The sequence below is a fragment of the Anabrus simplex genome, chromosome 2 (assembly GCF_040414725.1).
Source record: "Anabrus simplex isolate iqAnaSimp1 chromosome 2, ASM4041472v1, whole genome shotgun sequence".
In the NCBI taxonomy this organism is placed as follows: Eukaryota; Metazoa; Arthropoda; class Insecta; order Orthoptera; family Tettigoniidae; genus Anabrus; species Anabrus simplex.
The window spans coordinates 653,402,946-653,430,605 of record NC_090266.1 but is presented as its reverse complement, the minus strand read 5'-3'; the positions used below and the strand labels follow the sequence as shown (position 1 = coordinate 653,430,605).

General features: G+C 37.3%; 1 protein-coding gene across 2 annotated transcripts in view; it reads right to left on the bottom strand.

Moving 5' to 3' along the window:
- Positions 1-27,660, bottom strand: part of EDTP (Egg-derived tyrosine phosphatase) — a 294,601-nt gene that overhangs the window by 191,450 nt on the left and 75,491 nt on the right. For both annotated transcript variants that reach the window (XM_067141139.2, XM_067141140.2), the window contains exon 5: positions 21,813-22,035. In XM_067141139.2, coding sequence (XP_066997240.1) covers positions 21,813-22,035 — 223 coding nt within the window. The remainder of the gene's footprint in view (positions 1-21,812; positions 22,036-27,660) is intronic.

Genomic DNA, 27,660 nt, shown 5'->3' with positions numbered 1-27,660 from the left:
TCTCAGGTAATTGGGAGAATGGCTAGGAAGAAGCAGCAGCTTGAATCTAACCATTCAAATTCACATTAATTTCATTTATGATCACATTTATATATATTTCTTGCCATTTATTTTATGTCGCACCATCTCGGAGAGGTCTTACTGTGACGGTGGAATAGGACTGGGAAGGAAGTGACCATCGTAGGTACATCATCCTAATTGTTGTAAAACCTTCAATTATTATGTTTAATATATTTTAATTATATTTTATTAGATGCTAAATTATCTTTCATTAAACATTTAATTATTAATACATTGTTTTCCTGTAAATATGTATTATAAATTTGTATTACCTCAAATATGTATTGTGTATAAGCTTAACCTCAAAATCTATATAGTCGAAAGCTGTAGAATCCAGGGAAATCCAGCGATGAGATGACGAAAAATGAGATGGAAAGCTTGTGTTACAAAAGACCTGAAACAACATGATATATCCAAGGATAGGGTGAAAGACAGACTATTGGAATAGAGTGACCAGAAAATTAATCTAACAATCTGCCACTCTCTAAAGGTAATTCCTACTTGTGGAAAAGCTTCAAGAAAAGCAAATGACTTGGAACGGGCATCTTCAAAAACAATCTGAAGATTATGTTGTATGGTGTATTATGGTGTATTCTACATATGAAGGGTTCTGGAAACTTACTGTAAGGTTTATTATCCAGATACATGTAGAGACATTAGGAATGTTGGAGAGATTTCCATGTGTATTGGTAAACAGTAATCAAAAGTTTGAGCTGGATCTATTAGTGGAGTACTCCATTTGACTAGCTGGTTGATCGATGTTTCACGTGTGTTCCGTTTAGAGTGTTGTAAGAACTCTTCCAGAAATCAATAATTCTAGACAGCTGATTGAACAGTAAATATATTGAACAGTCAGTCAGTTCAAGAGAGTGTGCGTTATAGTGAGCGAGTCAGCGTTGTTAATATCTGTACTTGTCAGAATCGATTTCAGGGTACTCCGCTATTAAGTGTTGTAGTGTCACTTGCTATTGTGTGTAATTGTGTGTTGTGACTTACAATGACAATAAAGTAGTTTACATAAGGAAGTGAACATGTTCCCGTGTGATATTTATTTATGTCAAATAAAATTGCATTTCAGAGCAATATGACTGATCATAATTAAGATACATACTGGTGCAAATGGGAAACCACAGAAAATCATCTTCAAGGCTACTGATAGTAGGGTTCGAACCCGCTATCTCCTGAAAGCAAGCTAACAGTGACACGCTCCTAACTGTGAACCCAACTGACTCGGAGATCTGATATATCCACGGTGCTTCATTTATGGGGTTTCGCACATACTGATCGTAAGCCCTATGTACTTAGAGTGTTTTGTCTGAAAATATATGCTAATTTGGTGTCTGCACTGGTGTATGTCTAATGAGTGATCACAGTCATACCATCCCACTATTCACCCAGAGTTAAAAAACACACTTGTAGTTTCGTGTCACAGCTGGTATCATGAGCATAGTTACAGGACATCCAGCTTTATGTTGCAACTAAAGCATAGGATGTGATTTTTCTTTCAAAAATCCCACATGTATAGGCTAGGATTCAAACTGCAGCCACCTTGGTGCAAAAGCAGTAACAATTTAACTCTGACCTAGAGTTGAAACCACTTCTAGGATGACTGAGAGTAAAAAAAAAAAAAAAAAAAAAAACAACACTAAATTATATTACTTGAAGTTGAGTGCAACCTGTTCCAGACACTCAAACCAGTCTTAGAGTTGTGGTAAAGCCAGGAATAGAACCCAAGCCAGCTATGCATGAAGTAACCAAGTTAATCCACTGATCACAGCAATGGACTCCTGATGTATCCACTTCACCTTCAGTATTCTTCTACAACACTATATTTAAATAGATTCAATCCTTTCTTTCCTTCCTTCCTTTCTTTCTTTCTTCCTTCCATATATACAATACAGCACTCCAGACTAGAAGCTTTAGTAACATGGCTGTAATACTTGTACACTTGCCGACACAAAAAGTAAGAGTGCTAAAAAATAGTAAGTCCACCTGTAAAGTGACGAGCGTTGTCACGTGTAACCACGATGTTGTGGTTCCTGGTTTGATACTTAGGGACAATGAAACATTACTCACATAGCAGTTGCCATCATAACTGAAGTATTTACGAGTGTGGGAAGCAATCAGATAGCACCATTTTCAGTTTAAAAAAAAAAATTAATGTGAGTACTGCTAGCCTGTGCAGCCCTTGTAAGGCACACCCTCGTGCAAGTGAAGGCGGTATCTGTCGTGTATGGGAAACTGTGTGTTATGTGTGCTATTGTAGTGGATTGTAATGTTATGTGTGTTGTATGAGTTGCAGGGATGTTGGGGACAGTACAAACACCTAGCCCCCGAGCCAGGTGAATTAACTATTTAAGGTTAAAATCTCCAACCTGGCTAGGAATCGAACCCAAAGCCCTCTGAACCAAAGGTGATAACGCTGGCCATTCAGCCAAGGAGCCACCATTTCCAGTAAGCAATCTTAAATACGACTGAAGTGGAAGGCAGCAGGCAGACTTACAGGTGTGTTACGAAGGTCGATTAAATATAAATGTGATTTTTGATCCTCAACATAAACAGTTTGTAGGACTGGCCCCACACTTCTGCTATGCTTAGGTGGGAACATTCGAAGTGGGGAGAGCATGCTGTTAGATATTTCCCGCCGTTTCATTAGTAACACTCACGATGTCAGAGCAACAGGTGCACCCCTCCACTGCGCAATGCATAATTATAAAATTTCTTGCTCCTGAAGGAGTTACAGTGGCAGAAATTTGCTAGAGATTGACTGCACAGTTTGGTGATCAAACATTGTCAAAGACGCGTGTGTTTGCCTGGCATAAAAAGTTCAAGAAAGGACGACGTGTGGAAAATCAGCAACACGATTGCCGTCCTCGGACCAGCATTACAGACGAAAACATTCATGTGGTTAAAGACATTACTGACGACGATCGATGGGCATGAGCGTTGCACAATAAATGCTGCTTACTACAGCAAGCTGTTGAACAAGGCGAGGGTTGCATATCACCGCAAAAGACGAGACCAACCGATCTGACATGTCATCCTCCTCCAAAACAATGCGCGGCCCCATACTGCAGCTGTAACTGTCTCCAAGCTACAGAAAATGCACTGAACTACACTTGATCAACCTCCTTACAGCCCAGACTTATTGCCCTGTGATTTCCATTTGTTCCGACTGCTTAAAGAAGCTCTAGGTGGGCAACGATCTGAAGATGACGAGAGTGTGGAAGACTTTGTCCGCAAGTGGCTGGTGACACGACCCTATTCTCTTTGCGATGAGAGCATCAAAAAGTTGTCCATATGCTGGGACAAATGCATTTCCAAAGCAGGAAACTATGTGGAAAAATAAATTGCAATTGCCTTATGTTTTTCAATAAATGAATTTAAATAAAAAATAAAATCCCCTTTATATTTGATCCCCCCTCTTATAAGTGGCTGTTTATGAACTGCCATAGCTCAGTGGGTACAGACTCAGGTTCACAGTGGGAAGGTGTCTTGTCTGAATCTCCTTGGGATGTTTTTCTTACACTCCACTGGGAGGAACAGCAGGGATATCAATCAGATCAGGATGCCCCCACCACGCTCAGTATAATTATTTCTAAGTACGGAACTACCCTGAAATCAAACATCGGCACACTCATGGTCGCCGTGACTTGGCAACCGAGCTTCTCAGTGCGCGCTCCCCCAACCCCAAACACACTTTTCTTTTACTGTACGCGCTCAGTGGTAGTCAGTCTACAGTCTTATGTTCTTAGAGTGCCACGTGTAAACATGAGTTCAACAAACCGTATGCGGTCTTTTACTGTATGTGAAAAACTAAAAGTTATAAAGGAAGCTGAAATTATCGGAAATTGTGCCGCCGGTAGGAAATACGATGTAGATTAATCTTGTATTCGAGATTGGAGAAAGAAGAAAGATTTTCTTTTAAGTAGTAGCAGTGATCACAGAGCTCACCATGGGCAGAGTACACAGTTTCCAGAAATTGAAAGGATTCTGTACAAATTCGTAACAGAAAGGGGGGAATTGGGATATGGCGTATCTACCAAAATGTGCCAATTAAAAGCATTAAAAATCACAAAAGATCTTTCCATGCCAGACTTTAAAGCAAGCCAAGGAGGATCGGAAATCTCTATAAGAGAAATGGACTTAGCATTAGAAGGCGTACCACAATTTCGCGGCGTGTTCCTACTGCATATGAAGAAAACCTGTTTTCCTTCCAGCGCCATATAATTCAGCTGCAAAAGAAAAATTTGTATCTGCTTTCCCAAACTGGAAATGCAGGTCAGACGCCCATCTATTTTGGAATGCCATTGGATAGTACTCCTCTCTAAAGAACTAGAGAAACTGGGAAATACCTTTTGGTCCCAGTTTCAATAACGGTAAAATCCTGACATTCACCTCCCTGTGATAGAGAGGAAGCAATGGTTGTATATATATTGTACCAGGAAACGTTGTAGGAATAAAGAGCATGAGAATGGTCTTAGGAAGTGTTCAGTTCATAGGAGCTGGTACAGAGAAAGGAGTTCGCAGCGTGAAATAATAGATGTTAATTTACAAAACTTAAATTTATTCAACTGTCTTGACGCATAAATAACTTCACTATTATCTCACATTGGAAATTAGAAATCAATTGGAAATATCCTCTGTTAGATTTATTCTTGAATGTTTCAATAAATATTGTGAATTCTGATAAATATCTCCGACGAATGAAAGTTGAAAATACACTAATTTCCTTCATTAAGTTTGTAAAGTAAATATTGCCTCGTAATTCTCTAGAGTTTTCTAGAATAATCACTTGGGATGCCTACAGTCTTTCTAAGAACTAACCACTAGTAATGCCTACAGTCTTTCTAGATTAATCACTTGTTGATGCTTGCTTGCTTGTTTTAAGGGGCCTAACATCAAAGGTCATCGGCCCATTAATCACTTGTAATGCCAACAGTCTTTCTAGAATATTCACTTCACATCGTTATTTGAAATACCTACAGTCTTTCTAAAAAAAATATTACTTTAAATTTCCTAAAGTCTTTTTAACTTAGCACTTGAAATTAAATTAGCACTTGAAAAGAATAAAGTGACTTTTCATGAAGTTCGTAACTGACTAGTGCTATTTAGCATATGCGAATGATTTCAAAGTAATCACTGTCTTTAACAGTTCAAAAGGTTTGATGTTAAATGCACTCATATCACCTAAATGTTTATGATGCTGAAACTGGTGAATGCGGTTCTATGAACAGCATCTGGAACTCCTTCGGTGTTGTGAGCACCACGTTGTACCACATTCAGTCCCATGCTGTACCATGTTCCATCTCCCACGTTGTACCATGCTCAATCCCACGGTGTACCACGTACCATCACCCACGTAGAGTCAGGTGTTAGGTTGATATGAGGGTTAAACACTCAGTCAAGATTTCAGGTGTAACGTATTAATTGTGAAGACACGAGAAAGTTCAATTGACAGTACATTGTGAGTGTTAAAATAGCACAATCTGATCAAGCGAACATTAGTAAATCACTAGTAAACAGTACTTGGAATCACACTTTGAATCACAGTCTGTCATGTAAAATTCCAAATAATAATCACACTTTGAGATAATTATGGCACTGAGTGAAAGTAAAGCACAGTTTGAAACAATTATGGTTTTGAAGCACAAAACACTGTGCGAAAGTGTCTACTTTTAAAAGCACAGTTGTAGGTAATTGCAATTTCGAAGCACCGTTCAAGTCGTAATAGTTTCGAAACACTGCTCAAATAATTCATACTATTTACACATGAGAATAATGTTATTATCCGAGAAAAACACCTTATACTTGGTTTAAAATAAAACCTGAAGTTTAAAGATGTTCGGGTTATCAAGTGCCAGTTCAGTTCATTTACTACACACATAAGACGTATTCAAATGTTCCTAATTATTTACAACATAAATACTAAGGTGATATTGTGTGTTATTTCCCTTTACTTGAGTTAATATTTCACAAAATTGCCACAAAATGTCCTTAAGATTCACTAGGTTATTTGATACCACTTTTCAAAAACAAGTAATGTTTGGAAAAAAATTTCCACTCTCGGTTACAAAAATTGCTAAGTTCCGAGTTCTTGAAATATCCTATTTCTGATCTATCACTGTCAAATGTTAAAAACTCATTCTAGCACACACTGAAATTTTATAAGTTCTGAGATATTACCGAGAAATATTAGAGTTTGTCTTGACACACGCCGGATTTTTCTAAGTCCGTAGCACAGCAGAAATATTATAAGTATGATGACTAGTTTAGTGTAATGCAACAAAGATCTCAGGTTCGACACCTGCACACAGCAACCGTACGATGACCCGTCATGGTTGAGTTGTAGATTGCAACTAACTGTACCTCTCCAGTCTCCGCTCTTTTATACTCAATGTCAAGGCCAGCTGCCTGCTCCTCGTGGAAAATGTGTTTTCCTTCCAACTCAATATCTTGAGAATCCGTAGGCCGATTTACTTGAAATTTTGGCAAGCTTACATTTAAATAATGGGCTTCACAATGATGTACCGTATTATTTTGTACCTGAAAGGGTTTAGAAGACATAAAAATCCTTCCAGTACATTCTAGACTATTGAGCTGGCTGCACATGGAGATTACGTCATCCTACATGCTTCCTGCCTGTGATGTAGCTCTCTCTCTCTCTCTCTCTCTCTCTCACACACGCATAGCTTGCAGCTCCTTCCCGTATCTTTACATCGCACGCTGTATTCAAGTGTTCGTGCCTTCACATTGCAAATACTTTGCGAATTAAAAACACAATGTTCCAGGCCATAGGCATTCCTGGTACTTGTTCCTCCCGGGCTGGTCAAAGAAAATTTGAAGGATTTTCTTTACTGACCATTTACTCTTCTTTTTCAATATATTTCTTAAGGTTAGAAGCATTGTAAATTCCTTCCATAGTACCATCTACGTGGGCAATTTGATGAGCACCATTTTGCAGAATGGTGTGAATGCGATATGGTCCGATGAACAATGGGCAAAACTTCGCATAAATTTGTTGTTCAGGATTGGAAGTTGCTGGACTTTGGATTAAAACTAGATCACCTTGATTTAAGGGCTGTCAACATTTCCTATTTTGTTGACATCGCTCCCTAATGGTGGCTGCATGTCTTAATCGTGTTACGGCTTTCTCAATCTTGGCTTTTTGAGAAACACCGTCAGGTGGAGTTGGGTGAATTCAATCCCATGGTCTCTCTGGTGTAATCACACGATGCAAACTGAGGGGAATGTCATTGGTGGATTCATGAGCTGTAGAATTTACTATTTGCTGCATAATAGGCAGTACTTCAATCCATTTCCAGTGACTGTTGCAACAATATATCCGACAGAACTTAGCTAATTCTGTCATAATTCGTTCCGCGGGATTGGCCTCGGGATGCCTAATAGAATTCATTATATGGCGGATCCCCATTTTGTCTAAGGCTTGTTGGAATTCAACAGATGTGAATTGCGTCCCGTGGTCCGTCAACAAGTATTCTGGTTTCCCCATCTCGGGAAAGACATATATTTTCAATCGTCTTAAGATGTTCCCAGCGTTAGCTTTTTGTATGGGTAACAACATAATGTATTTTGAGAATACATCTACAATGATGACAATATGTTTGGTCCCCCGCCTTGGGGAGTGGACCATATAGGTCGAGTGCCATGAACTCTCCGGGTTTCTCTGGAATCAGTGGTTTTGGAAATTCTTTCAACAGGTAGTTATTAGGTTTGACATGTTGACATAGGTCACAAGACCGCAAAATTCGACGCGTATCCTTCCTGAGGTTTTCCCAAATAAACTTCTCCTTGATGAGGCTAACAACTTTCTTCATAAAAGGAAAGAAAAATTCCACCTAATCAATACATTTATTTTCTTGTAAAGTATTACAATCTAGGACCGGTTTCGACCCTTCATAGGTCATCCTCAGCTATATCAGAATCACATTTGCATTTCTATTTTATACCTCTGAAAGACCTTCATGATGTATTGTTTCATAATTTTCAGTGAAAACTTATCTAAAAAACTTACAAATTTCTAAGCGTTGTGTTAAAATTAAAAATTAAAATTACAAAACTTTGTCTATTATATACATGCCCTTGGGCTGACAGAATGCATCCTTGGGTTGATTAAGCATCTATCTTAGGTATTGCTTATTCTGTTGAATCGAAACCCTTTTATACTTATGTACAATCATGAATAGACTATCAGTAAAATTTGATAAATAAAGCTTGCGTGATAATTATAATAAAATATCATGTTACATCTTTATACCTTATTGCTGGAGTGATATTATTTTAGGCAAAATATAAATGCGTGTTGACCTCTATAAAATATTTTTACATAAACACACTAATGTACTTTAAAGTCTAATCGTACTTTAAAGTCTAAAATACTTATTGCTTGGATCTTGCGTTGTTATGTGGTAAAATATTATAACAATTTGTCTTATATAACATCAGATATTGATAATGTTTAAATATGCCGTGTATGGTTGGCTTTTAAACCTAATGATTAAATGTCAGTTCCTTCTTGCATAAAATTACAAGTTTCATATTATGTTGATTATGTATTGTATAAAACATAAATGTCTATTAAATTGAATGTATCATTTACTACAGAAGTTTTAAAAACACTTGAATGTCTAGTAATATAGTCAGTGTGTTTAATGACACTGAAACGTGTTGGCCTTGATTCTTGCGTTATATTTCCATAATTTGCCTTTTTTTTTTTATATATGTCGAATGTTGATCTTTATAGGTTCCATTTGTAAATAACAGCACATTCCTATAACTGTGAAATGGATCAATATAAGCTTGATGCGTGTTAAATATATGTGTGATTCAGTTCTGGCCTAACTTCTGGAGTTTTCTCCCATCAAATGCCGTAAGACTGTGGTGGTTCCTTTCCCTTTTTAAGGCTGGTAAAGTCTGTAAGCCAAAATGAATGAAGTGAGTTAGATTTCAATAGAAGTGTGATATTGTGTGAATTTGTAAAGCCTGAATTAATTTACTTACTGCTGGATGTTTGAAATGCAAGTTTCAGTCCACAGGAGATAGAATGCACCAATTTTACCCACCAATAAAAAATCTCACGGATACAATATTCAGTAAAGCAGAATATGAAATTTTAAGCAAAGGTCCAAAACATAACTGGAATAACGCCTCAATACTACAGAACATTACTACCGCAATAGCAGAAACAGAATTAGCCATACAGAGAATTCCGCATGAAATACGTGAGGAAGTTAGACACGATATTGTAAAAAAACTCCCGCAGTACATCAACAGAATACAAGAAAACATATCTAACAGCAATAAAATGGACAAAACACACATTAATAGCTTAAAAGAAAAGGTCAAACGTGATAATCTCCTGATAACAAAGGCCGACAAAGGGAACACAACGGTAATTATGAACAAAGATATATACATTCAAAAAACAAAAGAATGTTTCAATAATAACACATTCCGCACAATACGTAAAGACCCCACAATTACAGTACAAAGAAATCTAAAAATCTTGCTTAAGAACACACGTTTTTTACTCACCGAAGCAGAAGCAAATAGCTTAATAATAATGAACCCCCAGTTACCGAATGCTAAAGCTCTTCCCAAAATTCACAAAGAAAATACCCCTATGAGAACCATAGTAAATTATAGATCTAGTCCCACATATAATCTCTCTAAATTTATTCAGAAATTTCTAAAAAATCACTATTCCTTTCAGGCTAATAAGAGCATACGAAATTCCATAGATTTTTGCAACAAAACAAAGAACTTTAAGTTAGATAAATATCATTCCATAGCCTCCTATGATGTAACAAATATGTATCCAAATATCCCCACTGACAAAACCTTAAACATAATCAGAACTAATCTCAAAACATATAGTAAATTAAGCACAATGGAAATTGAGGAATTTATGATATTACTCAAATTTGCAGTCAATAACAATTTCTTTAAATTTCACGATACAATTTATCAACAAACAGGTCACCTATGGGATCACCCGCCTCCGGGATAATAGCAGATATATACTTAGACTACTTAGAACATACTGCATTTAGTAAAATTGAAGGAATATCTTTCTGGTGCAGATTTGTGGATGATGTATTCGTCATCATCGACAACAGAACAACCAACGAAAATGCAATATTGGATAAAATAAATGCCATAGATACATGTATACAATTCACCAAGGAATCTGAGAGTAACGGCCAACTGAATTACCTAGATCTAACGGTTACTAGACACGAAAAACATCTCACCTTCAAAATTTACCGGAAACCTACACATACAATAAACACCATTAAAATAGATTCTAATCACCCTAATCCACATAAAAAAGCAGCATATCAAAGTATGATTTATAGAGCGTTTAATATACCGATGTCAAAAGCAGATCTCAAAGATGAACTACAACTAATTCACGAAATAGCTCAAAAAAATTGTTATAGAAAAGAAATGGTTAATTCCATCATTCGTAAGTTCAAATCACGACCCAACACCACTCTGACGAAAAGAGATCAACCCAGGAAAAATTACGCAACTTTCACTTTCAATAATACGGGCGTATATTCACTAACCAATGTTCTGAGGAAGCATAACATTAAAATAGCATTTAAGACTACACAAAATAATAGGCATGTCATATATAATAGCAAATCAGTAAATAGTAGTAACAAATATCTTCAATCAGGAGTCTACCGAATGGAATGTAACAACTGTTTAACAAGTTATGTGGGGCGTACAGGCAGGAATTTCACTACTAGATATAATGAGCACGTAAACGCAATTAGGCATAATCATTTCTCGGCAATAGGGCAACATATGCATGAATATAAGCACAATTTTACGGACATAAATAACGATTTAAAAATATTAAATGTAGAACCTAAAGGTCCTTTGCTTAATATAAGTGAAGAATTATATATAACACTAGATCAGTATGCAAATCCTAATTATAATATAAATGAGTTATCTGAAAAAACTAATATTTTGTTCAATAAAATCGTCCCTATCTTAAAAAACGACTACGTCAAAATAGTCAACAGACAACGTCATACACAAGCTACGGCGCAGACAGCGAACCTCAGTGACTCCGCCCATACACACGTAACAACCTCCCCTACTTATCCCTCCGCCCCTCTCACAACAGACAACACTAGAACCATCAGTACGAGGTACATTACTCGTCAAACGGCCAAGAAACTTGGATTTCAAACATCCAGCAGTAAGTAAATTAATTCAGGCTTTACAAATTCACACAATATCACACTTCTATTGAAATCTAACTCACTTCATTCATTTTGGCTTACAGACTTTACCAGCCTTAAAAAGGGAAAGGAACCACCACAGTCTTACGGCATTTGATGGGAGAAAACTCCAGAAGTTAGGCCAGAACTGAATCACACATATATTTAACACGCATCAAGCTTATATTGATCCATTTCACAGTTATAGGAATGTGCTGTTATTTACAAATGGAACCTATAAAGATCAACATTCGACATATATATAAAAAAAAGGCAAATTATGGAAATATAACGCAAGAATCAAGGCCAACACGTTTCAGTGTCATTAAACACACTGACTATATTACTAGACATTCAAGTGTTTTTAAAACTTCTGTAGTAAATGATACATTCAATTTAATAGACATTTATGTTTTATACAATACATAATCAACATAATATGAAACTTGTAATTTTATGCAAGAAGGAACTGACATTTAATCATTAGGGTTAAAAGCCAACCATACACGGCATATTTAAACATTATCAATATCTGATGTTATATAAGACAAATTGTTATAATATTTTACCACATAACAACGCAAGATCCAAGCAATAAGTATTTTAGACTTTAAAGTACGATTAGACTTTAAAGTACATTAGTGTGTTTATGTAAAATATTTTATAGAGGTCAACACGCATTTATATTTTGCCTAAAATAATATCACTCCAGCAATAAGGTATAAAGATGTAACATGATATTTTATTATAATTATCACGCAAGCTTTATTTATCAAATTTTACTGATAGTCTATTCATGATTGTACATAAGTATAAAAGGGTTTCGATTCAACAGAATAAGCAATACCTAAGATAGATGCTTAATCAACCCAAGGATGCATTCTGTCAGCCCAAGGGCATGTATATAATAGACAAAGTTTTGTAATTTTAATTTTTAATTTTAACACAACGCTTAGAAATTTGTAAGTTTTTTAGATAAGTTTTCACTGAAAATTATGAAACAATACATCATGAAGGTCTTTCAGAGGTATAAGATAGAAATGCAAATGTGATTCTGATATAGCTGAGGATGACCTATGAAGGGTCGAAACCGGTCCTAGATTGTAATACTTTACAAGAAAATAAATGTATTGATTAGGTGGAATTTTTCTTTCCTTTTATGAAGATTGGTAAATGTCAATACGGAAAATGAAATTCATAAATCAAGATGCTAACAACTTTATCAGTGCCAGCATGCCTTGAAACTGAATGGCAATGCCAAATAATAGCATTCCTGATCTTAGGCAGTGAATAAATACGATACTTGGTTTTAGCTGAATCAATGCATTACATGAGTAGCCTATCATGGAAACAATAATTTCGAGATGCATACTGAATGCATAGATAATCATAGTCATCATTTGGAACTGAACCTGTGAAAAATCTTATCAACTCCTGACATTTTCCATCTCTACATTGCTTTCGAGGAACATATTGCAATTTACGTAGAAATTCTTCACCAACATCCTTGACTACTTCTATCTGATGAGCTAGAATCACATCAGATGGATTGTGACTAAGCACATCTGCTAGGATGTTTTTGCAACCTGATTTACGCATGACAGTTAAATCAAACTGCTGGATAAAAAGAGCCCATCTGGTAACCCATTCGTTAGTCATATCCGAAGATAAGATGAAAGTTAGGGCCTTATGATCAGTGAGGATCGTGATGGAATAGCCATAAACAATTTATTTCCATTATTGCAGGGAATACACAATGGCTAAGACTTCCAACACAGTAATGGTATACGACTTTTCATGGGGTCTTAATTTCCGACTCATAAATGAAATAGAGAGTCGATGGTCGGGATCTTCTGGTTTCATCTGATACAAGACTGCACCCATTTCAACAATACTGGCATCACATTCTATAAAGAACTAGCAAGATACCCATGCTTCGCTATGGTATTATAAAGAAATTTATAATTGAATGCTTAACGTTTTATATATAATCCGCTGAAATTTGCGATCTGACTCATTTTCTGAGAGAATCCGCCAAAACTCGTGATCTGACTCGTTTCCTGAGAGATTACGGCAAAGTTCCTCCCGCTTTTCAATCTTTCTTTCCAGCAATCGATTTTGTACTTCCCGGGCTAGGTCCAGGTATTCCACCCTGTCAGTTGGGTCCCTAAATCTTTGCCATCTTTTCCTAAAAGCATTTTTAATATGGATTAAATCCTCGAGGAGATCCGGCGTGGTGCCGTTTTGGGTGCCTTGGCAGCACTGAACCCGCGCCCGGACTGCAATCATAGTCATTACCTGGCCAGGACCTGTTTCCAGCACGGTCCGCACATTATTATTATTATTATTATTATTATTATTATTATTTATTATTGATGTTCTGAACCCCACAGCAAGATGCAAGTCCGCTACAGGACGTATGGGTCGTAAGGACACTTCTCTTAACCTGGTCCTTATTGTCTGGTCAGACACCGTGACTCCAGTGACCCTCCTGAGGTCTTGTTGCAGTTCTCTGGCAGTTGCTGAATGACGCTGCAACACACAGATGGTCAGATATCGGTCATCCTGTGGGGTTGTCATGCGTCCACGAACTTGTCCAACCCTCCTTGTGAACTGGCCTGTCTCAATGTTGCGTTTCCACAAGCATTGAATAACTGATGGAGAGACAATGAGATCCACAGCAACACGACGAAAAGTCCATCCATCCTGGATTAAGGTGCTCCTCCTTGCGACTTAAACCTCGTTATGATGTCTCAAGGGATGTGCTGGTTTATGTACATCCTGTTCAAATGATTGCAGTAGTCTGTGTACCTCACAACGGCACACAGACGCACTGCTATTCACTTTGTTCGGAGGGTCACCTGACAGTTTAATGCATGGTTACGCCTACAGATGGAGTATAACTTCGATCTGACATACCCTAAGTAGTTAGGGTCTCTATTTCATCTTTCCTTTTTTTGCTATCTGTTTTAAGTCACACCGACACAGATAGGTCTCATGGCGACGATGGGATAGGAAAGGCCTAGGAATGGGAAGGAAGCAGCCCTGGCCATAATTCAGGTACAGCCCCCGCATTTGTCTGGTGTGAAAATGGGAAACCACGGAAAACCATCTTCAGGGCTGCCGACAGTGGGATTTGGACCCACTATCTCCCGGATACAAGCTCATAGCTGTGCGCTCCAAACCGCACAGCCAACTCGCCAGTTAGGGTCTCAAGGTATGCTGTACGACCATTGCAACCCTATATACCAAATTAACGTTCACATACCAGGCGTTACAAAACATGTTCCCCTAATTTTTTGAACTGTGTATAACCAAAACAAAAATGGTTAAAAATTCCTTTAATCGGGTCAGGGACCCATCATTCACACTTATTTCTCAGATTTCTGGTAAACTGAGCTAAGGAAAGAAATACACCCTTTGCTTAACATCATGTAGTAAATGCATATGACAGTGTGCCCAGGGAGAAGGTATGAGAGACAATGGTAAGAAATGGAGTTGAGAAACAAATGATGGAAATTCTACACACATGCATGGCAAATGTTTTAGCTTCGTGCAGACTCAAGTTGGTATAGGGTGGAATGGTTTAGGAATGTTACCAGGCAAAGACAGGGAATTGTAGTTTCATCATTATCACATAATGGTAATGAATGAAAATGTGATGGCATCAATGAAGCATTTAGCGAAATAAAGGCAAAGGTAATGAATGCTATTTGCTGATGATATTGTGGTTAGGTGCGTACCCTAAGGAATTATAAGAACAACTGGATATACTGTATGAGAAAATTGTGAAATACAATATGAAATTCAGTGTGGAGAAGAGCAAGACAATTATAATAAGAAGAGAGAACAGAGTAGGGAAAGGAGTCATAAATACTGGAGGTCACATCCGTATACTACAAAACAAAATTAATGCACAATACAAAGCTGGATAAAGAGATTAGCAAAACTGTGCAAAAGGTGAATACTTTCTACCAGAATGTATGAAATCTAGTTTGAAAAAAGGAGGTACCAATGGAGTGATGTACAAGATGTACTATACACCCATATTGACATAAGACAGTGGAGACTTGGGGAGTGACAAAAAAAAAAAAAAAAAAAAATTCAAGCCAATAAAATGAAATTCCTAAGAAGTGTGATAGGGAAGCAAGGTGAGAAATTAAGATGACAAGGTGGAGGAAAAAAAAGCTGAATGACAGAACTGAGAATACACTAAGATAGTTTCGACATGTGAAGAGAATGGAGGAGGGAAGGATACTGAAACAGATGGAGGAGGCCAAGTTAAAGGGAAAGAGAGCAAGAGGGAGATCCAGGGCAAGATGGACAGATCTGATCAAGACCAGAATAAGAAGAATGATCCTGGAATGGAACAGAATTACAGAACAAGAATGGTGGAAGGAGAGAGGAAGGTGAAGAAGTACCATAAATGCCCCAATCTGTCTGGAGCTGGATAATGCAAATGGATGATTATGATTATTAGTAGTAAAATATGAAAATATGATGATTAGTATCAAAATATGAAAATACATGAGAAAAACATTGGGATATACCATACTGATAGGATCATGAAAGAAAAGAAACGGTACTGAAGGAACTAAAAATTGAGTCAGAAGTACAATATATATGTACATGGCTATCAAGAACGATGGGAAAATGATGTTTGAAAATGGTTATACAAAGATTATTTTCCGACAGAAATTCTCAAGTAGTACGTTAAATGAGCATTACCTACGAGGGTAGAGTCATAAATCATGCCAACTACTTTTTTTCTTGCAAACAGGAGACAACACGGAAAATCTAAGATATGCATTAAAAATGTAGGGCATGTACTTAAGCACGGTGCCTGAAGACAAATTCTGACTTTAGGAGATTCTCTACCGGTTTCAACATCCATGGACGTCATCATCAGCCAAACAGGGTCATTATACAAAGATACACATTAAAGTTAAAACATACAAAATTGACCCTCATAATTAAAACTGTCTATAACAAGTTAAAATACAAACCATATTTATGCTAAATGTCCAGGTTTGAATATGTAATTAGTACAAATTTGACAACTTGTTAGTCACAAATAAAATAAAAAACTGAAGCTGAGGAGCCTCGCAGAAAATAAGTTCGAAGTCTTTGACAGTCTTAAAATTTTTAGATTTGGGTGCTTTGTACAGCATTGGCAGCCAACGTATGTAGAGAAATGTCTGCTCAACTCCACAGCACACACAACCAGCCAACCAAAGGTGAGTCTCTTCATAAAGCTTTACTTTCTTGCCCCATTTCCACTATCAGAGTTTAACTCGTTTTTATCTTTCATACTACAGGCCTGCATTGGGTCGAGAATCTTTTAACTTCTTCAACACACAGTTCCGGCCACGAGATCCACTCGCTCCAGTACAATACGACATAACATCGTATTTTATGAAGATGGTTTTCATATGTATTATCTACTGACTTAGTATTGTTTTTATGCTCGCAGAGGAACACCATCCACTCTTTTAACGTATTTATAATTATCGCATTGCACGTAGCATACATTTCTCTACATACGTTGGCTGCCAATGCTGTACAAAACACCCAAATCTAAAAATTTTAAGACTCAAAGACTTCGAACTTATTTCCTGCGAGGCTTTTCAGCTTCAGTTTTTTATTTTATTTGTGACTAACAAGTTGTCAAACTTGTACTAATTACATATTCAAACCTGAACATTTAGCATAAATATGGTTTGTATTTTAACTTTTTATAGACAGTTTTAATTATGAGGGTCAATTTTGAGTATTTTAACTTTAATGTGTATCTTACATAATGACCCTATTTGGCTGATGATGACGTCCATGGATGTTGAAACTGGTACCATAAATAAATGAGGTTATAATTTTAAACAACATATCTTGTATTGAAAAAGTGGATCTTGTACAATTTAACTCTGAAGTGATAGAACACATGCCATTGGTAAACACTGTTTTATTATGGTATAAACAGCAAATACACAAGACTATGTACAAAGGACAGGTCTCCACTGGTTACAGACCTTCGAAATAATCACCCAAGGTTTCCACTGTGCGTTGCAAGTGGTGGGGCAGGCGCTGAATACCATTCGCTGCATGTGCATCGCTAACGTGTGACACCTCTCTCCGAAATGCTGTTACGATGTCCTCTTTGTTAGCAAGCCGTTGCCACGTAATGGCTTCTTGACTTTGGGGATTAGATCATAGTCACACACCTCATGTTTTCTGCAGCTCTGCATGGCACTGGCGTGCATTCTACCACGGAGAACTGCTATTTTAATATACGATCGATGCTCCTGCTTGTTGACTTCCATTTTGTGATGCTCTCACTCACACACTGAACTTGGGGGCATGCTGAGATGCATACTGTTGTTTACATACACCATCTAATGGCATCATATGCAAGTACATACCGTACGTTTCCAAATGCATATCTTAGATTTTCCGTGTTGCCTCCTGTTCACGAGAAGAAAAAAAAAAGTTCCCATGACTTACGACTCTACCTCCGTACACAGTGTTCAACAAAATGTTGGTGAGAGAATGCTTTATAGGATCATAACAGCCACTAGGTCTAATATATGAATGTATGATGATAAATGTTGAAAACTTTTGATGATGATGCTGGTTGGTTTTTTTTTTTTTTGCTATTGGCTTTACGTCCCACCGACACAGATATGTCTCATGGCGACGATGGGACAGGAAAGGTCTAGAAAAGTAGAATCAAGGTATTTGTCATGTTGCGGTACTAATCAAAAGTAGCGTAGACGCGTGGTATTCCACACATTGTGGTACTACTCACAGGTAATGAAATTCGCACATGTAATACAGACCTACGGTGTGTCACACATTGCGGCGCCATTTGCAGGCAACGCAAATCTATGGTGTTCATCGCATAAGTGTACTAACCACAGGGACATGTTAACCGGTGGTGTTCCTCATATAGTGGGTACTAATCATAGGCAAGCCATAACCATGGGTTCCCCATCCCATGGTGTTGCTCAGATAGGACTACTAATCACAGGTACTCTAAAGGCCATTGTGCTCTTTTGCTACTAATCACAAACCTATTTGGTACCTAAAATAGTGGTACTACATGCAAGTAAAAGTGACCCATGGTGTTCCCCGCGTGGTGGTATTAATTACAAGTAGTTTCATGGTTCTAATACAGTCATCCCTTGGTTGCCCCTTTTAGTTGCCCCTTACAACAGGCAGGGGATACCGTGGGTGTATTCTTCGTCTGCGTCCCCCACCCACAGGCGGTTGGTGTGTTTGGTCCGTGAGAGGTATTTTATTTCCTTCAAGTCCACCGGCAAGATGGTTAGGACCCCCCTATCCGCCACTTGGGACGTGCCACGTGGGAGTATCACCTCTCCCCCTGCTACGCCAGCGTAGTAGGTTCGTGGCTGAATACTTATATAAATAAATGTTATTTAATATTATACAGCATATAACTAACGTAATAAGGATATATACTCAGGTAAGAAAGGCATCAGGAGCAAATTACGTAAGTCTAGGAACGGATGTAGAGCATCCAGTCTGAGTGTCTCAGACACTGTCCCCAACTTGGCAGGTTCAATCCTGGCTCAGTCCGGCGGTATCTGAAGATGCTCAAACACGTCAGCCTTGTGTTGGTAGATTTACTGGCACATAAATGAACTCCTGCTGGACAAAATTCCGGCACATCAGCGTCTCCAAAAACCGTCAAAAGTAGTTAGTGGGACATTAAAACAACTTTATTATTATTATTACTATAAGATGTTGAGCAGCGATTTATCATGTAAGAACACGTGGATAGAGTACACATAAAAGAAAAGCATGGGCCCAACATTTTTGGCGGCAGTCTTCAGTACTGGAGGATAGAATAAAATGATAGTCATTTTTGGCAAGTAGACACTGTATAAGGTAAAGGGAGTGGGGAGACAGACAGACAAGAGAATGGGAAAAAACGAGTGGTTATCTAATGCTAACCTGTGAGGGGTCGCGTCAATAGAGTTACGTGATGGGTCGATCACGATCGATTTGACCGGGGAGTATAAAATACCAGTTTTTGTAGCAAAACACATTGTATCTTTAAGGAAAAACATGTCCATGAAATGAAATACCAGTTTTTCTTGCAAACTGCATTGTATTGTGTAAGAAAAGTATATCCATGAAACAAAATACTAGCTTTTATAGCAAAACAAGCTGTATTTTTAAAGGAAAGCATATCCAACAAACAAAATATCATTTTTCATAGCAAAACACATTGTATTATTCATAAAAAATATACTCATGAAACAAAATACCAACTTTTTTGCAAAACACAGTGTACAAAAGAATGAACAAAAAACATGTTACATTATTAAAGAAAAACATATCTATGATACAAAATACCAGTTTTTAATGCAAAACACATTGTATTATTAATGAAAAGTATATCCATGAAGCTAGATACTGGTTTTTGTAGCAAAACACATTGTATTACTAGAGAAAAATATATCTGTGAAACTAAATACCAGTTTTTGTAACAAAACATTTTGTATCATTAAAGAAAAATGTATCCGTGTAACTCAAATAACACTTCTATACTGACAACAAAGACAGCAGATGGCGAACATGAGGAGTGAAGCAGGGTGTAAAGGACCGTGTAATAAAGCATTACGAGGAGTCGTGCATGGTTGAAACAACCAGGCTTACAGAAAAAAGCTTTCCACTGACAGACTGGTGATGAAAGTGGGGAACAGCGAACGTAAGCACGTGTAGTGGACGAGTCCTCTGAAAGGTAGGCTACAGGAAGGGATGAAGCTTCATACCGTGAAACTATTTTGAAAGGATAAAAAATGTATACACCCAGTCTAAAAGACCGTGACACGAGCCCTTGCAGGTTAAGGCTGGGTGCTTCCCCGGGCCTGAGCACCAGCTGATGTCCAACGTCATCATGACTGCACTTCCTCCAACATTATCTATCAGCATCAATGCAGACTCTGCCCAGCTTTCTACATTGGCTTAACTACCAACACACTAGTCAAATGAATATTCAGCCACTGCAGTACCTGGAAAACCCCTTACATGGACCCTCCTGTCCCCATCAAACCATATTTGGTGATTGTTTCACTGTTGAAGTCCTCAAAATTTACCCCAAACTTCCTACTCCCTTGCCTTTAGAGATTCCAAAGCTGGCCATCAACTGGTGCTCAGGTCTACAGAAGCACCTGGTCACTTTTTTACCCCGTAATTTTCTCGTCTGTCTTCCCACCTCCTTTACCTCACATAGTGTCTACTTGCTAACAATGACCACTACCATTATTATTATTATTCTATTCTCCACTGACAAATGCCGCAGTTGAAAATTTTGGACCCACAACATTATTTTATTTGTAATCAATCCACACGTTCTTACACAGTAAATCACTGTTATCCATCTATTCCTAGATTTTTACATATATTTTGCTAGGAGATCGTAATGGAAAACCTAAATGAGAGAAACGATAGGAGTAAACTAGGACGGTTTGGACATGTAAAGAGGATGGAGGAAAAAAGAATACCAAGTTCGAGGAAAGAGAGCGAGTGGGAGACCTAGAACAAGATGGATTGATTCAACAAAGAGGAGTGCAAAAAGAAGAAACCTCTTGACTAGGACAAAATTATGGAAGAGGGGTGGTGGAAGGAGAGAGGAAGTTGGAGAAGTGCCATAAATGGCCCGACCCGGCAGGAGCTGGCTAGGGCGTGGGAAGGAGGAGCATAATATATATTTTTTGCTGTTGGTTTTACATCGCACAATCTCAGAGAGGTCCTACACCAAAGATGCGATAGGACTAAGAAGCAAGTGACCATGGACTTAATAAAGGTACAGCCCCAGCATTTGCTTATGTGAAAATGGAAAATCATCTTCAGGGCTGCCGACAGTGGGGTTTGAACCCATCATCTCCCAAATGCAAGCAAGGAGATACATGGCCCAAACCAGGCAACCAAATCAAGTTTGGTGATATAGTGTATCTTTGGAATGGCATAGTCATAAATGGTCAAAAACTGGTAATGATATATTTTTACTGCATATTGTATGTGACTGTGGACAGGTCAATGAAGTTTGTAATATCTGAAGTCATCTCTTTTCAGTTTTGACTCAGTTAATTTATAACTGTTAAGCTCTTCAATCTGCCAAAAATAACTGACTAAATAAATTTATAAACTACCTGTTGTTTCTTTTTTCAGGTGTAATACTGTTACCATATGTTTTCTCTTTCAAGTAGTTTATAATTTACCTCAAATTATTTTTGGCAGAATGAAGAGCCTAACAGTTATAAAAAAGGTGATGAAGTCTTTAAATTAAATGTATCTTCTTTGAAAATGGTGCTCAGTATGTGATCTTTGAGAGGACATTTTATTAAAATAATTATGGTCATCTCTGAATAAATATGAACTGAAGAAGTCATTTTCTGTTTGTCTCAAATTTATAAATGTAAACATTTTTTGACTGTAACAGACCAGGAAGAAATATTAAAATATTACCTTATAATTATTCCAGTTGATTCGGAGTTGTGAAGATATAGTATCCTCCGGTACAACAATTGATGCATCAACATGTGCTTGGGACCAATCAAAGATTAAGCCTTTGGCTATGTAGTTATTATCCCTGTACTCTTTGAAGAATTCACAACCGGGATATGGTAAGGATATAATTGTAAATTCTGAATACCGGTTCTCTTTGTCCACTTTCTCTGAAGAAGTTACGCTGTAAAAAAAAAAAAAAAAAGAACATCAAAATGAAACTTTCATGAAGAAAGATAGCTAAAGATTTATAAAAGGCTAGCACTTAAGTGAATATTTCTCTTTGACAAAAACAGACAATGATACAATTCCCTTCACCTTATATTAAAGTTCTCAAGCTCATCAATGAAAAAATTAGGAAAGTGTGTGTCTGTACAGAAAAATAGTAGGACATGAAATCAATAATGTCAAACTCTTTCAGGAACCTAGGAGTATCTCACTTGAAAGAGAACTACTGTACAGATCAATAAGAAGACTCCAAAATGAAAGGAGCCCGGAACACATTAGTAGAAACAACTAATAACTGTGCATGTGCCCGTCATTCCAAGATCACTTGCAAATTGAGAAACCAATGTTTGGTTTTTGAAAGATATTAGTTCATTTGTACACCTTGTACTGAATGGATAACAGTAAAAAGTAAAGAAATGGAATGGAATTTATAGTGAATCAGAATGTTGAACCAATAGCTGAAGTTGAATACGTAAATGAAAGAATTATAATAATGCACATACATGTAAATAAGGAACGACTGAAGATAGTACAGGTGTATGCTCCACAGACAGGATGTAGCGTGGAAGAAAAAGAAAATTTCCTCAATGAACTGGAAACACATATTGTTGGAGATGGGATCATGATAATGGGAGATCTGAATGCTCATGTGGGAACTGATAGAACAGGATATGAGAATGTTTTGGGCCCAGATGGGTATGGCGATTGAAATGAAGATGGAGAGTAATTGTTGGACTTTTATATCAGAAATAACCTGATAATAAAGAACGGTTTATGAAGAGGAATAGCCATAAGATCAGCCGATATAGTTGGGATGGACAGTATAGAACAATCATCGATTTTGTAACAACAGACCGAGAATGGGGAATATACGTCATGAATACGAAGATAATCCCTACTGAAAATATGTAATAATGATAAAAATGTTATTTGCTTTACGTCCCACTACTTCTATGGTTTTCGAACACGCCAAGGTGCTGGAATTTTGTCCTGCGGGAGTTCTTTTACGTGCCAGTAAATCTACCAAGACAAGGCTGACATATTTGAGCACCTTCAAATATCACCAGACTGAGCCAGGATCGAACCTGTCAAGTTGGGGTCAGAAGGCCAGCGCCTCAACCGTCTGAGCCACTCAGCCTGACAAATCTCAAAGTACAGGTTGCCAAATTAGGGCAAGACTGTTTCATGGTCCAACGCTGATGTTCGCAGGCCAATGCATATCATTAAGCTCTGTATCGAGATGTCAGCGAAACGACATGAGTTGGTCGTTGGCTGGTAACGCCTATGCGGTGCTCTTGCCCCCTTACAGTCCTGGTAGAAGTGAGTTCCTGACTCCCAACATTCAACTGGGCCAGTATGATCCTGCAGAGACAACGTTTTTTGAAAAAATGCTTGATCAATAACTTAACCCCCAAATTTTAAAAATTCACCAAGAAAACTCATAGGAACACAGCAAAAACTTGCATGACTCAGCTTGAAACCGATAAAATTTGGATTAAAGACAAATTCAAATTTCTCCATAAAAATAAATTTCTTCTGAACCACAAACTATGGCCTCTCGAATGGATGTCCTTCCAATTACACGTCACTAACAAACTTAATTATGCTTTGATAAAAAAAAAAACACACTTGACGAAAATTGGAATGCTCTTTCAAAAACAACACTTAGCAAACATAATACCCTAAACAGCATAAAACCAAATGATTTTCACCAACCTGTAGTAATCATACGTAAAATCAATCTTGGTGCCGATGATCTTGATGTGCTGAGTAAGGGACCTGAACATAATTGGGGTAATCCTTCTAACCATGATAATTTAATTTCCACCATAGCTGAATCGAAAGTAGCCATTAGTAAATTACCCATAAACATACAACAAGAGGTCCGATATGAAGTCAAACACAAGCTATCTTCTATCCTTAATCAACAACAAACCATTAAACCCAACACAGGACACACAGCTAAAGTCCACAAACCAAAGAAAAAAGTCAAACACAATGACTTAATAATGACAAAAGCCGACAAAGGGAACACTACCGTAATCATGGACAAAAGTGACTATATCAATAAAAGCACAAACTTTTTTTACAGAAAACAATTACATAACCCCTAAAAAAGATCCAACTAATAAAATACAAAGCGACGTTTTTGTTTAATGACCTTGAAACATCCGAAATGACTATTATGAGTCCGAAGCTCCCCACAGCAAAAGCGCTACCTAAGATCCATAAAGCCAACATCCCCATAAGACCCATTATCAATTTCAGAAATAGTCCAACCTATGAAGTATCTCGATTCATTCACAAATTCCTCAAATCACAGTATCGTTTTCAAACCAATACATCAGTAAAGAATTCCATAGAATTTTGCAATAAAATTAAACACTTCAATTTATCCAAACACCACACTCTTCAATCATTTGACATTACAAACATGTATGCTAATGTTCCCATTAACACCATCATACAACTGATCAAGAACAATCTTCCCAAATTCAGCAATTTAAGTATAGGCGAAATAGATGAATTTATTCGGATTCTGAAGTTTACTCTGAATAACAATTTCTTCACTTTCAATAATGTCATTTACCAACAGATAGGTCTCCCCATGGGGTCACCAGTTTCAGGGATCCTTGCAGATATTTACATCGATCATTTAGAACATTCTCACATCATTAGTAAGATTAATGGCATTCAATACTGGAAACACTTTGTAGATGACACGTTTGTTATTTTAAACTACCGTGTTACTAACAGCAACACAGTACTTGAATTTCTCAACTCCACTGACCCACATATAAAATTCACCATAGAGTCAGAATACAATAAAGCCCTCAATTACCTGGACTTAACCATTATGCATAACTGCAACAACACTTCATCCTTATACTTTGAGATTTTAATACAAATCTGCTGACTGCGACAAACGACTCATTACATTTACAAAATATGTTCTTTAGCTTAGACCTGAACATCCTACCTCTAAATGCTACAAATCACCTACATACAGTAAACCGGACGACTCATACTTTGATTGACTTGATCATAACTAACAATAGAAAGTTTTAAATCACAGACAGCTTGCAGTGCCAGGTATTTCTACCCATGATCTAATATATGTGTGCTATTCATTAAAGATGCCAAAATATGAAACTAAATATATAACACGCAGGGATATAAAAAATCTGGACAAGGAAAGAATACGACACGAAGCATATTATCTGCCGTGGAACGATATTTTACACATGGATGATATTGACGTAAAAATAAATAAACTATCTGAGCGGGTGTTAGAACTGTATGACAGATTTGCTCCCAAGAAAGAGATCTGGGTAACTCGACCACCTTCTCCATGGTTGACTAGTGAGATTAAATCAGAAATGGCAAAGCGTGACTCATGGTACAGAAGGTTTAAACGAACGGGTAATGCTAATGACTTTGAAAACTACCGTGTTCTCCGCAACAGGGTTAAACAGTTAATCAGAAACAGTAAATATAAAAACACATATGTCAAGTATCCAAATGCAAGAACTCGACAGAAATATGGAAACAATTATGAATGATGGGTATAGGCCGAAAGTTATTAAAGCAGGCGTCGAATGTATCCCTTGATACAAGTGACTATTCTCATTTTGGTTCCGTATTGAAGTTGACGTATGTCTCAAGTGTTATTACAATATTATAGGTCCACCTGTTCAATACAATACAATACAATATTGTATTGAACAGGTGGACCTATAATATTGTAATAACACTTGAGACATGTATCCCTTGATGACTTAAATTTACACTTCACGTCGGCCGAATCCACTGTAAGAGCAAATAATAATAATAATAATAATAATAATAATAATAATAATAATAATAATAATAATAATAATAATAATAATAATGTTCATTTTATGCCAATTCAAGATACATTTGTGTTTAAAGAGGTTGGTATAAATGACGTAAAACGAGTTATGTATTCTCTCGGATCAAATGCTGCTGGACACGATGGCATACCTATGTCTTTCTACAAATATATCATTGGCGCAATTCTGCCGATCGTAACACACATTATTAACTACTGTTTAACCCAAGGAATTTTCCCTACGGCGTGGAAGGATGCCCTCGTCATCCCAATCCCAAAAATGGATGGATCCAGTATTCCTTCAGATTACCAACCAGTTTCTATCCTACCATCTCTGTCCAAAGTGCTGGAACGCCTGGTACATGAGCAAATCCTTACGTACTTACATAAATATGCTTTACTCGACTCTTACCAATCAGGCTTTAAGAAAAAACATAGTACCATGACAGCTCTGCTGAAAGTGACAGATGACATTAGATATGCAATGGACAACAAACAAGTGACAATACTTACTCTTTTAGATTTCAGTAGCGCATTTGATACTGTTGATCCTAGGTTGCTTTTTCCCAAATTACAGTCCTTAAACTTTAGCCAGAAAGTGCTGGAATTTTTCTATTCTTACCTAACAAACCGCCGGCAGTGTGTGGTTGCAAATAATAATATATCAACGTGGCGAACAAAAAATATTGGTGTTCTACCAGGGTCAGTCCTAGGCCGTCTCCTATTCACTTTATATATAAATGATATCACCAGATCAATTAAGCACTGCAAGTACCATCTTTATGCTGATGATCTGCAAATTTATTACCATACTAGAACTAATAATATACAACAAGCAATATGTAATGTAAATGCTGACCGTGAGCAAATTAATAGCTATGCAATTAAAAACAACCTTAAATTAAACCCCCATAAAACGCAAGCCATTATCATCGGTACATCAAAGAATCTTCACATTTTAAAACAAAATTGCATTCCTCCCGTAACTTTAAATAATATTGTTATACCTTATTGTGAATCAGTTTCTAACCTTGGTGTTATTATAACGGAAACTCTAAACTGGTCAGCGCAAGTTAAGAATATCTGCAAAAAGGTTTATTGTGGCTTACACCCCTTAAAACGGTTCAGAAATGTATTCCCTCGATCACTAAAAATTCAACTTGTTCGGTCATTATTATTTCCCAGTTTTGACTACTGTGATGTAATTCTTACGGATATAACAAATGAATTAAGCTTGAAACTACAACGCACTCAAAATGCTTGTCTTAGATATGCTATGGATTTACGGTATGACGCTCGAGTTTCTCCCTACTATAAACAATTATCTTGGTTACGACTAGACGACAGGCGTAAACTACACGCAAATACTCTTGTGTACCAGGTACTTTCGGAAGACATCCCTGCTTATCTCTCCAGCAATTTTCGTCACCTTGGTTCTTTACATCTCCATGATACTCGCTCAGTGTCCCTCCTAGAAATACCTGTCCACCGAACAACTACATACCATCGATCATTTACTATCACCGCTTCGGGATGGTGGAATGTTCTTCCCAAAGACATCAAGGATGCTGCATCAAAAAGTATATTTAAAACCTCCTACCAGCAGTTCCTCGTTAAGTGCTACCAGCAAGGTACAGTACCTGTATGAGTGGAACGAGTGAATGTGTGTGAAAATGATATGAGATTATTGCACAATAAATTAAATATTGGTTTAATATGATAATTTAA